Source organism: Physeter macrocephalus, chromosome 2 (assembly GCF_002837175.3).
Source record: "Physeter macrocephalus isolate SW-GA chromosome 2, ASM283717v5, whole genome shotgun sequence".
NCBI lineage: Eukaryota > Metazoa > Chordata > Mammalia > Artiodactyla > Physeteridae > Physeter > Physeter macrocephalus.
Genome location: NC_041215.1, coordinates 39,028,957 through 39,041,795, shown reverse-complemented (window position 1 = coordinate 39,041,795; position 12,839 = coordinate 39,028,957). Strand labels below are relative to the sequence as shown.

General features: G+C 43.4%; 1 protein-coding gene across 1 annotated transcript in view; it reads left to right on the top strand.

The window, feature by feature from the left end:
- The window catches only part of HERC2 (HECT and RLD domain containing E3 ubiquitin protein ligase 2), a 234,930-nt gene that overhangs the window by 46,807 nt on the left and 175,284 nt on the right, over positions 1-12,839 (top strand). The window contains exons 10-16 of the mRNA XM_024117104.3: positions 460-633; positions 2,302-2,490; positions 3,092-3,243; positions 5,283-5,440; positions 5,530-5,643; positions 7,453-7,704; positions 11,696-11,889. Coding sequence (XP_023972872.1) covers positions 460-633; positions 2,302-2,490; positions 3,092-3,243; positions 5,283-5,440; positions 5,530-5,643; positions 7,453-7,704; positions 11,696-11,889 — 1,233 coding nt within the window. The remainder of the gene's footprint in view (positions 1-459; positions 634-2,301; positions 2,491-3,091; positions 3,244-5,282; positions 5,441-5,529; positions 5,644-7,452; positions 7,705-11,695; positions 11,890-12,839) is intronic.

The following is a 12,839-nucleotide window of genomic DNA, read 5'->3' as shown; positions in this document are numbered from 1 at the left end:
AGGCTATTCTGGCTTCAGAAGAATTAGAATTATTACTTAATGTGCAAATAAAATTAGGTTTTCTGATGAGTGGGCAGCATTTAGATTAAAGTAAGTGGTTTTTGTTTTCAGTTTTCAAAGCCAGGTTGAGATACAGTGCTTTGTTCCCAGGAAGATTGCGCTGAGTTCTTTCGAGGGTCCTTGGGGTAGTGAACCTGAGGACGGTCGGGCTGTGTCGTTTACCTGTGTGGAGTCGGCACGCAGGTGACGGATGTGTGGATGTGTGGGCACCACTGTGTGCGGTGCGTGTATAGATCTCAACGCGTCAGCAACGCTTCTTACTTGATAGCCAGAAAGGGGCAGGTTTACAGATCATGTCTAACTGTGAATACCAAAATATAAAGAGTGGTTAAAGGCTAACTGTGTTACTTTAATTTTTCCCACCGTTTCTGAAGATGTTTCTTTACTTTTCTTCTCTAGCTTCTGTCGGGCCCTCTGAGCCCCAATGAGAGCTTCCTGAGGTACCTCACTCTTCCGCGAGACAGCGAGCTTGCCATAGACTTACGACAGACCGCGGTTGTTGTCATGGCCCACCTGGACCGCCTGGCCGCCCCCTGTATGCCGCCTCTCTGTAGCTCTCCGACCTCTCATAAGGTCAGTGCGAGAGCACTGTTTATTCTCTGTGTGTATGTTCCTAGGTTCTCACTCTGTACCTGTGTGGAGACTCACTTTCTCTGCTGTTGGGGTGGATTTGGCTTTCAGCTTTGAAACATGTTTACGCTTTAAGGCGTCGTTAGCGGTCACAGTGGGCCATGAGCAGGCTGAGGCACACAGTGGTTCAGGACCCATCCCGTGTCCCAGGTTCCAGGTTCCGGGGCATGTCCCTGGAGCGCTCTCCTGCCTTCCCACAGCCACGTGCCACGCTGTCTTCCTCAGGAGAAAGGTAGCGACGTGTCTGACACTAAGCTGGGTGTGGGGGGCCTGCTGGGGCAGGGGCCCTCGGAGGACCTCACACAGACGCACCCGACCCTCACCGCGCTACTGCATTGTGTCGATGAGCAGGCTGCCGTCTGGAGTGGTTCCGAACCTTGCCGAGGTCACGCAGAAGAATCCTGGTTTTGAATCCAGGTTTTTCTAATGGTTTTGTTTGTTTGTTTTCGCAGCATAAGTACTTTTATTTATTACATTAATTTTTACTGGACTCCAGTTGATTTACAGTGTTGTGTTAGTTTCTGCTGTACAGCAAAGTGCAGATTTTTCTAACTTTTAATGCTTTTTTTCTTTGGCTGAGCCATGTGGCTTGTGGGATCTTAGTTCCCTGACCAGGGATTGAAGCTGGTCCCCGGCAATGAGAGTGCAGAGTCCTATCCACTGGACCGCCAGGGAATTCCTTCTAACTTTTAATGTTTAATACGAGGAGTATTTATTTTATTTTGCAGTTATTTATGTTTTCCAGATAAGTAATACATTCCTACGGTTCAACAATGAAAACTAAATGCAGAGACACCCTGGCACGTCCTCTCCCACTGCCTCCTCACCCTCAGTTTCCCACCTTTGCCTCTCACGCTTCTGGTCCCTTATGCATCCTTTGAGTTCTCTCAGCGGTATTGTATTATATCACTTCTGTAGCTTGTTTTTTCACTAAGCCGACTACTGAAGAGCTCTCTGTATAAGTAAACAGAGCTTCTCTCTTTATTTTTAAAAGAAACTTAGTGTTCCACGTGTGGATGTGTCATGATTTTTTAAAATCAGTCTCCTATTGGTGGACACTTGTGTTGCCAGAAGCTTGCTACTCAGGTAATGCTACGATGGCTACGCTGTACCTTTGTTCCTCTATGTGTGTGCACGCATCTGCGGTGGTGATGTAACCGATGTGGTGGACACGTGAGCTGATTATCCCCGAATTGCTCTCACGTGGCTTCATTCCTCTCACCCCCACCAACAGCAGGGACACTTGTCTCCTAGGCTTGTGCTTAGGCCTTCGGGTCCCTGCCTGTAACGGCAAAGTGGTAACCTGATATGGTTTGAGCATTTTAAAATATGTTTCACGTCTACTTGTACTACTTTTTAATGGGCTCTGTTAAAATGAAATGCTGTGGCAAAGGAACCTGTTCAGTTACTTCATCTTACCTGCTAACTGAGGGCACATGGGGTACTCTTAAGTTATTTTGATGTTGTGAATCGGCCTCTTTCTTTACTTGCTTTATTTTTATCTTACTGTATCTCATTGTTACTCCTTGCATGAATTATTCTTCTTTTGTCTAAGAAAGAAATTTTCTTGCTGACATAAAGAAAATGTTTCCTTATTTTGTTGTCTGACAGGGAGCATTGCAAGAGGTCATAGGATGGGGGTTAATAGGATGGAAATACTATGCCAATGTGATCGGTCCAATTCAGTGTGAAGGCCTTGCCAACCTGGGGGTCACACAGATCGCCTGTGCAGAGAAGCGCTTCCTGATCTTGTCGAGGAATGGCCGTGTGTACACGCAGGCCTACAACAGTGACACGCTGGTAGGTGCTGGGGCGGGTTGGTGGAGGGGCCTCTTTGCTGTGGATGCTGTGGATCTTGTCTTTCTTTCTGTCGGTTGATTTCTGAAGATTTATAAGCACCTGCTCATTGTATATTATTAGTTGTGTTAAAAAATTTTAATCGTGATCATTATTGTCAAGATTTTGGGGGCAGAATTTCTTAGTTTTTAAGGTCAGGAACTCCTTACAGCGCCATTTATTGCCAGCTGTTATTCCCATTTGTAAACTGTAATGTCATTTCACTTTGGGGGCCAGGAAGGTAGTAACAAATGAGGCGGTCGTGGGGTTGGTGGCAGATTGGGCACGTTCCTGTTAAAGGAAGGAGCTCTTCACCTCTAGCTGCAAGTTCCCTGTGCGGGGGTGGCCTAGCCGTGCCCCGGAGCACGTGGAGGCCGCCCGCCTGGTGCTCTTCTGTTGGTGCTGGGCAGGGTGACTGGACAGGTGGCCTGGCAACCACCAGAGGCTCATGTTCTTTCAGTTCGAGAGGAGTTTGTCAGCGTAAGGTACACAGTGGAGGCGAGTCATGCTGTTTTCTTTGTCCTTGGACTGCTTACTAATTTTCTTCCTATTTTTACCTTTTTAGGCTCCACAGCTGGTGCAGGGTCTTGCCTCCAGAAACATTGTAAAAATTGCTGCCCATTCGGACGGTCACCACTACCTGGCCTTGGCAGCCACCGGAGAGGTGTATTCCTGGGGCTGTGGGGATGGTGGACGTCTAGGCCACGGGGACACGGTGTATGTACAGCCTATTCCTGTAACTGACACACTCTTCTTTTGTGCTGCTGTAACCAAAATAGGGTGGAAAAGAAAAGTGTGGTGAGGTGTTTTGCAGCTGCTCAGACATGTAGGGCCAGGATGGAGAGGGCTGCCGAGGGGGATCAGCGCTCGGGTGGCCCTGGGCAGTCGTGCCTCCAGCACGGGGAGTGATGGCAGCTGGCCTTCGTGTTCCTCTCCCCCAGCTCTTGCTACTCCTGTTGCTAGCTGCCTGTGCCGCACCCTCACCGTGGGGTTTCCTAAACCAAATCCCACACTCCTCTTCCTTCGCTTACAGTCTCCACACATCTCTGTCAGATAAGGTCCTCGTCTCCTTGAGCCATACTGTCGTGTTCCCAGCTAATAAAATCAAGAGTTTCCTGATAACCTTATTTTGCGGAAGCTTTCGATGATCGTAAGAGACTGAGAAATAAAACAGAATGGTGCTTCTGAATGCAGGCTTGTGAAAAGAATGAGTTCTGATGGCTGCCTCAGAATCACAGGAGCCCTTTCGTTTGTTGCTGTTGTGAGTGGAGCCTTAGGCTGAAATTGAAGATGCAGCCCCATTTCAAAGTGGTCAGAGCCGTGAGTAGGGAGTGGGCAGCGGCAGTTGTGAGGAGACTGCCCCGCGCTCACTGGGGTGGAGGTGGACATCCACCAAGAAGGGTCCCAAACCGTGAAGAAAGAGTCATGCATACTGGGTGTTGGCATCCAGCAGACTTGATATTCCAAACTTGACAGTGTTGTAGGGGGCTCAGACAAAGGTGGTAAAATGATAGTGAAAAAAAGGAATGATAAGCACAGAACTTAGAATTGTTACTCTCAGGTTAGCAGGGGGGCAGGATTAGCATGGAGCACGCAGGATTTGAAAGGGTTGAGGTACAGGATGGAGGCATTAGTCTTTTTACACGTTATGTATAATTAGTATGCATAAAATATGTTGTAATAAAATAATACTCCGTTGAAGTTAAGTGCTAGGTTGACTAACTTGTCCATTGCTCGAGGAGTTGAGGGAAGGAAAGGAGACCAGTACGAAGGGCAGGAGTTGCAGAGAAACTTTGGTCGGGGGGGTGGGAGGTTGAGACTTGAGCTGAATGGAAGAAGGGGGAAGTGGTACCAGAGTAGAGTCATTTGTCCCCTTCCCGTGTGCACCCCTGCCTCTGTGTGTGTTTATTTTGGAGAATAGTGGGTCACAAAGCGAGCGAACTGTGTCTTTGGAGAGGCTAGAGTGGGTGTTACCAGTCACATCAGACATATTTTAGATTATGAGCATCGGGCATTTTGCTAATTTTGGAAGTGAAGAATCAACTAGGGAGACTCTTCTGCCCAGTTCATCCTTGCTGTTGCCTACTTTTCATTTGTAAAATATAGATTGCAGTGCGATTAGTAGACCTTGCTCCATCATTCCTTCTCATTTGTTTAACAAATACGTATAAATTTCAGCCATGTGTAAGGAGATTTACACATTCATCAGCTTCCCTTACACAGTCTGGTGAGCTTCACAAATGCATGCAGCTGGGAGCCACCGTAAATGAGACGCGGAGCACTTCCATTACCCACTCCCAACCCCCAACCCCCCTCCCCCCCTTTCTTTGGACCCTTTTGCAGCCAACCCCTGCTCCCCACTTCCAGCTCCTGGTGACCACTGACCTGCCCTCTGCCACTTGGTAGTATTCTGTTTCTGGCTCTGTCAGTGAGCTTCATCTTTCCCTGTTGCTGAGTGCTGTCTGTGGATAAGCACCATTCAGACCACTGTGACCGCAGCTGCCATGGACTTGATCACCTGTGTCTTTAACAGACACTGTTGTGATAGTCTGCTGGGTGCCATGCTTGGCATTAGGTGCCCACTTAACAAAGAATCACGGAGGTGGTAGGTGTTTGAATTCTGTATTTCTTAATTATTTCATAAGGTACCTGAAAGGTGAAACTGTCTTTTGACTCTCTGATAGTTTATTCCCAGGAGTGTCACTAAGAGGAAGGTCTCAGAAGGGCGTTCACGTTTGTTCCTCTTCTCTCCACAGGCCTCTTGAGGAGCCTAAAGTGATCTCTGCCTTCTCGGGAAAGCAGGCCGGGAAGCATGTGGTGCACATTGCGTGTGGGAGCACCTACAGCGCGGCCATCACTGCCGAGGGCGAGCTGTACACCTGGGGCCGGGGGAACTACGGCCGTCTGGGCCACGGTATGTCTGCTCTGAGTCAGCTGGAGCGTGCAGCATGAGGCTGCCTCTTTTGAGGGACTTGCAGTAACAGTAGTCCTATCTTTTTGAAGGCTCCAGTGAAGATGAGGCCATTCCGATGCTGGTAGCTGGGCTCAAAGGGCTGAAGGTCATTGACGTGGCGTGTGGGAGTGGTGATGCTCAGACCCTGGCCGTGACGGAGAATGGTATGTGGGGCACCGCTGCCCTGGACAGGCTCTCAGGATGAGGAGGGCTGCTCTCCTAGAGGGAATGAGCTTTGGAGTCTTTCTGGTTTTTTTTTTTTTTGGCTGTGCCACACGGCTCGTGGGATCTTAGTTCCCCGACCAGGGGTTGAACCTGGGTCTCCTGCAGTGGAAGCTCAGAGGCCTAACCACTGGACCGCTAGGGAAGTCCCTGGAGTCTTTAAGTGATCTGCACCTCAGTGTCTTCAGGAGAGGTAGAGAAGTTATGGGACTTGTAACTTCCGTTACCCAGGGCCAGAGAGCTACCATCCTTCCTGCTTGGGCATTTTACTTTTTAACAAAGAAATGAAAATAAATAGAATAATTGGTGTGTTAAGTCGTTTCTGTTTATTATGATTATATTTCCTAATGTTCAGCCACCCTTGATTCCCTGTGGTAAATCCTGCTTAGTCTTTGTGTATTCACAGTATGATACTTGTTTTTAATTTCAGTTTTATATTTGTGTTCATTAGTGAGATTGTACTCATTTGATACTTTTTGAGGATATATTTATCAAGTTTGATGTTGATTTTTTTTTTCCCCCCACCCCGCACTGCACGGTTTGTGGAATTTTAGTTCCCCGACCAGGGATTGAACCCTGGCCCTCAGCAGTGAGAGGGTGGAGTCCTAACCGCTGGACTGCCAGGAATTCCTGATGTTGATTTCTTTTTTTATAAATTTATTTATTTTATTTATATTTATTTTTGGCTGCATTGGGTCTTTGTTGCTGCGCGCAGGCTTTCTCTAGTTGCGCCGCGTGGTCGTCTCATTGCGGTGGCTGCTCTTGTTGCGGAGCACAGGCTCTAGGCACACGGGCTTCAGTAGTTGTGGCTCGCGGGCTCAGTACTTGTGGCTTGCGGGCTCTAGAGCGCAGGCTCAGTAGTTGTGGTACACGGGCTTAGTTGCTCCACAGCATGTGGGATCTTCCCGCTTTCTCTAGTTGCGCCGCGTGGTCGTCTCATTGCGGTGGCTTCTCTTGTTGCGGAGCACAGGCTCTAGGCACACGGGCTTCAGTAGTTGTGGCTCGCGGGCTCAGTACTTGTGGCTTGCGGGCTCTAGAGCGCAGGCTCAGTAGTTGTGGTACACGGGCTTAGTTGCTCCACAGCATGTGGGATCTTCCCGGACCAGGGATCAAACCCGCGTCCCCTGCACTGGCAGGAGGATTCTTAACCACTGTGCCACCAGGGAAGCCCTCGATGTTGATTTTTTAAACTGTATTTGTCTTTCAGTATTGTGGGGGTCTGTCCTTTGAATCGTGGGGTCTGTCAGGATTAGCTGGGAGCCTCTCAGCCTTGCTCTCCTACAGAGAGCAACTTTATTTTATCCCTTTATGTAATATTTAATTAAATTACACTAACAACTGTTATTGGGAATAAATACAATCGTACGTTTGGCTTGTGGTCAACACAAGAGTGGTGTGCAGTGGGCCATGGGCCCAGTTGCTGTGTTTTATGGAAGCAGTGGAGCTTTTGCTCTGAGTTTAATAATTAGTGGAAGCAGTATCATTGAGCCCAAACTAGCAAGGGTTAGGATTTTATTATTCATTCAGTTAAAACAAGAAGAAAACTCAGCTTTCCATTTCTTAACTGCTTTTCTATCAACCTGAAGTAGAAACTAGATTTCATTTGGCCAGTAACCACCTGTGCAGTGTCAGCTATATACATTAGTGGTCTAGATTTTTGTGTGTTATTGGCTATATTGATTATTTGCAGACATTTAGAAGTTTTATTTAGATGTACAGTTATTTTTACTCAAATAACTTGTATTTTTTAGGTCAGGTGTGGTCTTGGGGAGATGGTGACTATGGGAAATTGGGCAGAGGTGGTAGTGACGGCTGCAAAACACCAAAGCTGATTGAGAAGCTTCAAGACTTGGATGTTGTCAAAGTCCGATGTGGAAGTCAGTTTTCTGTTGCCTTGACAAAAGATGGCCAGGTTTATTCATGGGGAAAAGGTGACAACCAGAGACTTGGGCATGGAACAGAGGAACATGTTCGTTATCCCAAACTCTTGGAAGGATTGCAAGGTGAGTGCAAAATGTGTAAACGTTTAAAACCATTTGAGGCAGTTGTCTTTAGTAATCTCTTAAAGTTTGCAGGTATTTTTCTTTACCTGACATCTGTGAATGACCCATCATTAGAAGCTTTTATCCACATTTTGATAGGTATAGATAATAAGTGGAAAGTGGTTTGTCTGTATTAAAAAGTGACCTAGAATTATTTTCATCAAATTTAATTTGAAACTGTTAAATTTTACGGGTGTTGGAGAGTTCTTTTTTTTGTTTGTTTGTTTTTTCTTTTTTATTGGAGAGTTCTTTTTTGTGGCAAGTACCCATTCATTACTCATTCAGCTGGCCTCAGTGAGATTAACTTCCATTTGGTGAGGTCGTCTGCTTGCTATGGATATGCATGGTGTTATGGGAGCAAAGAGGGAGATGGGGTTGGGTCAGCCTGGAGTGGTCTTATTTGAACTTACCCTTGATGGATGAATCTTCTTGTTTGGTTTCAAGGGTGTCCAGCATGCATTCTCAGCAGCTGGGAGGAATGGGAGCCAAGGCATGTAGGTGAGCTTTACAGGTGCCTTCTGAAGTATGGGAGAGCTTGGTGATAAGTGTACCAGGTGGGGCCGTAGTGCTTTATCTCTACACTACACGGGGTGGGCAGGCTATTTTTAAATGGGCCAGACTCTATGTATAATTTTAGGTTTGAGGGCCTCGTGCTGTCTCTCCTAACTACTCAGTCCTGCTGTTGTCGCCCCAAAGCAGCCATAGACAATATGAAAACAAATGCGCTGTGTTCCAATACACCTTTATTCACAGAAACGGGCCTTGGGCTGCATTTGACACAAGGGATGAAGTTTGTTGGATTGCTGCGCTGGATTCTCCTTTATGTTTTTGCTTTTTTGTCAAGGGAGTTTGGAAGTGAGCCTTTTAATTGGGACTTGCCAGTTCCTTTCCCCAGCATTTTTATTTTAAAGCATGTTAACACTTTGGTGATTAGAAGTTTTGTGTGCTCATCTGGTGTTCATTATTTTCTAAGCGTCTGAGATAAGTTATAGAGTAATACAATTGTTTATTATGGAGCTGTATTTGAATTTTATTTGCCTTCTTGTTTATATTCCTTTCATTTAGTAGAGGAAATTGACTTCCTCAGCAACATTAATTAGCTACAGAGATAGCGTGCTATGATAGTATTTAAGTGACTGTTGATACGTACAGTCATTTGGTAGTTCTTAAAATAGACTCTTTGGATAGAATTGTTTCTCTTACTGTAGTAGAGTTCTTTCAGCTGAATTATTTTTTATGTTTTGACATGTCTGAAAACACCCCTGTGTTGGTCATGTTAGATTCACTAATAAGCAAAAATACAGTACTTTGCTAACACTATTTAAATAGAAAAAATATATTTTACACTTACATCATTTAACTTTGGAGAGAAATAGATCTTGTTTTAGAAAACTTTCTCACTGAAGAGTGTATTTTGACGTTCACAAAGATAAAACATGCCTTAACAAATTTTAAAGAAGAGAAATCAAACAATGTCTCCTCTCAGACCACAAAGGAATTGACTAGAAATCAATTACAGAAAATTAGCTGGAAAATCCCAAAATACATAGAGATAAAACAGTATACTTCCAAATAACACTTAGGTCAAAGAAGAAATCACAAGAGAAATTTTAAAATATTTTGAACTAAATGAAAATGGAAATACAACTTTTCAAGATTTGTGGGATGCAGTGAAAGCTTAGATGGAAATTTATGACATCGAATGTATATATTAGAAAAGAAGAAAGATCTAAAATCAGTAATCTTTCTGTACAGCAAAGGAAGCCATCAGAGAAATGAAAAGGCAACCTATGAAATGGGAGGAAATATTTGTAGGTCGTATATTTGATAAGGAGTTAATATCCAAAATATATAAAGAACTCGTACAACTCAACAGCAAAAAAACCCAAATGATCTGATTAAAAAATGCGCAGAGGATCTGAATAGTCATTTTTAACAAGGAAGACATAAAGATGGCCAGCACGTACATGAAAAGATGTTCAGCATCACTGATCATCAGTGAAATACATTTAAAAACAGTGAGATATCACCTCATACCTCTTAGAATGTCTGTTATCAAAAAGACAAGAAATAACAAGAGTTGGCAAGGATGTAGAGAAAAGGGAACCTTTGTTCACTGTTGGTGGGACTGTAAATTGGTGGAGCCACTCTGGAAGACAGTATGGAGGTTCCTCAAAAAATAAAAATAGAAATACCATGTGATCCAGCCATTCCAATTCTGGGTATCAAAAATATCTGCATCCCCTTGTTCATTGCAGCATTATTCACAATAGCTGAGACATGGATACAACCAAAGTGTCCATTGATGGGTGGCATATAAAGAAAATGCATACACACACACACTCAGACACTATGAAAAGCTGGTTCAGTGTTAAAAAAAATCAGTTAATGTAATCCATCAAATTGACAGATGAAAGAAGAAAAATCACATGATCATATCAATAGGTGCAGACAAAACTTTTGGTAAAATCCAGCACCCATTCATGATTAAAAATAACTTTCAGTAAACTAGGAATAAAGGAGACTTCCTCAACTTGATAAAGACAATCTATAAAATTCCTACAGATAACGTCATACTTAATGGTGAGAAACTCAAAGCCTTTCCACTAAGATCAGATACAAAGAAAAGATGTCCCGTCTCACCATTCCTTTTCAAAATTATACTGGAAGTTTTAGCTAATGCAGTAAGACAAGAAAAGCTATACAGATTGAGAAGGAAGAAATAAAACTGTCTTTGTTCACAAATGACATGATTGTTGATGTGGAAAATTTGAAAGAATTGACCCAAAAACCCTCCTGGAACTAACAAGGTTGCAAGATGGTTGCAAGATGGTTAATATGCCAAAGTTAATTGTTTTCTTATATACAAGCAGCAAACAAATGGAATTGAAATTAAATACACAGTACCATTTGTATTAGCATCCAAAGAATGAAATACATAGGTATAAGTCTAACAAAATATTTGTGAGATCTATGTAAGGAAAACTACAAAACTGATGAGTGAAATCAAAGAAGAACTTTATAAATGGAAAGATATTCTATGTTCATTGATAGGAATACTGAATATTGCCAAGATGTAAGTTCTTTCCAACTTGATCAATAGATTCAGTGCAATCCCAATCAAAATCCCAGCAATTTTTTTTATGGATATAAAAAAACTGAGTCTAAAGTTTGTGTGGGGAGGTGAAAGACCCAGAATAGATAAAGGAGAAGAATGAGTGGGAAGACTGATACTGCCCAACTTCAAGACTTAACTGTAAATCTACAGTGATCAGGACAGTATGGTATTGGCTACAGTATGAACTAATAGATCATTGGAACAGAAGAGAGAGCTCCGAAATAGATCCACATAAATGTACTTAACTGATCTTTGACCAGAGGAGCAAGGGCAATACAATGGAGCAAAGATCGTCATTTCAACAAATGATGTTGGAACAACTGGACAGCCATGTGTAAAAAAATGAATAATTAATAATGGGAGGCTAAACATCTGTTGGGGTAGGGAGTATATGGGAAATCTCTGCCTTCTCCTCAGTTTTACTGTGAACCTAAAACTGCTCTAAAAACATAAGAGTCTTTTTAAAAAAGAGTGCACTTTATATGGTTATACATTGGGACAGGAGAATATGATCTAGTAGTTAATTAAAAATACACTTGTCTTTTTCTGAATGAAAATCTGAATAAGAATGAGAAAAATGAACAGATACTTTTCATACCCTAGCATTATTTTATTTGCAGGCTGTAGGGCTTAATAAATTGTAGCTAGTAAAACACAACAGGGGTTTTAGTAATGTACACAAGGCAGATGAATTGTGAATAATATTAAAGCAATGAATTATCCTTTAGAAGTTGACATTAAATGCCTTTCGACCTGAGTGGCCTAAAGTAAATATCTTTATTGCAACAGAAGTCATAGGCCTGAACCTGTATCTGCATCCCTCTTTCTTCCCAGGGAAGAAGGTGATTGATGTAGCTGCAGGCTCCACCCACTGCCTGGCCCTGACTGAGGACAGTGAGGTCCACAGCTGGGGGAGCAATGACCAGTGCCAGCACTTTGACACCTTGCGTGTGACCAAGCCAGAACCTGCTGCGCTGCCAGGACTGGATACCAAACACATAGTTGGGATTGCCTGCGGACCTGCCCAGGTACTGAGTAGATGGCTTGGTATTTTGTAGAATTTTGGTTTCCCAGCATTCATTGCTAGTATGTAGAAGTAACATTGACTTGTGTGTTTAATCCTTATATCCTGTAGTTGTACTAAACTCATTTATTAGTTCTACGAGCTTTGCTGTGATTCCTTGGGGTTTTCTTCAGAAATAGTTCTGTTGTCTGTACATAGAGACAGTTTTATTTTACAATACGTATGCCTTTTCTTTCTTTTCCTTGCCTTGTTGCACTGGCCAGGACTTCCAATATGATGTTGAGTAAGAGTAGGGAGGGGGTGCATCCTTGCCTTGTTCCTGATTGTAGGGGGAAGGCATTCAATCTCTCACCATTAACTGTGATGTTAGTTGAGTAAGAGTAGGGAGGGGGTGCATCCTTGCCGTGTTCCTGATTGTAGGGGGAAGGCATTCAAGCTTTCACCATTAACTGTGATGTTAGCTGTATGTTTTTTTGTTTGTTTTTGGTAGATACCTTATTAAGGACGTTTCCTTTAACTCCTACTTTTTTCAAGTTTTTCCTTTTTTTAAATCCTGAGTGATGTTAAACTTTGTCAGATGCTTTTTTTCTTCTCCCGTGATATGATCACGTTTTCCTTCTTTAGTCTGTTTATATAGTGGAATACATTGACTGATTTTCAAATATTGACCAAACCTTGTGTTTTTGAGATAATCCCCACCTGGTCATGGTGTATTATTCTTTTTTTATATTGTGGGGTTTGATTTGCTAATACATTGTTGAGGATTTTTCTGTCAGAACTCTTCAGAGATACTAGTTTGTGGGTTTTTTTAGTGCTTTCTTGTCTGATTTTTTTTTTTTTTTTTTTTTTTTTGCGGTACATGGGCCTCTCACTGCTGTGGCCTCTCCCGTTGTGGAGCACAGGCTCCGGACGTGCAGGCTCAGCAGCCATGGCTCACAGGCCTAGCCGCTCCAC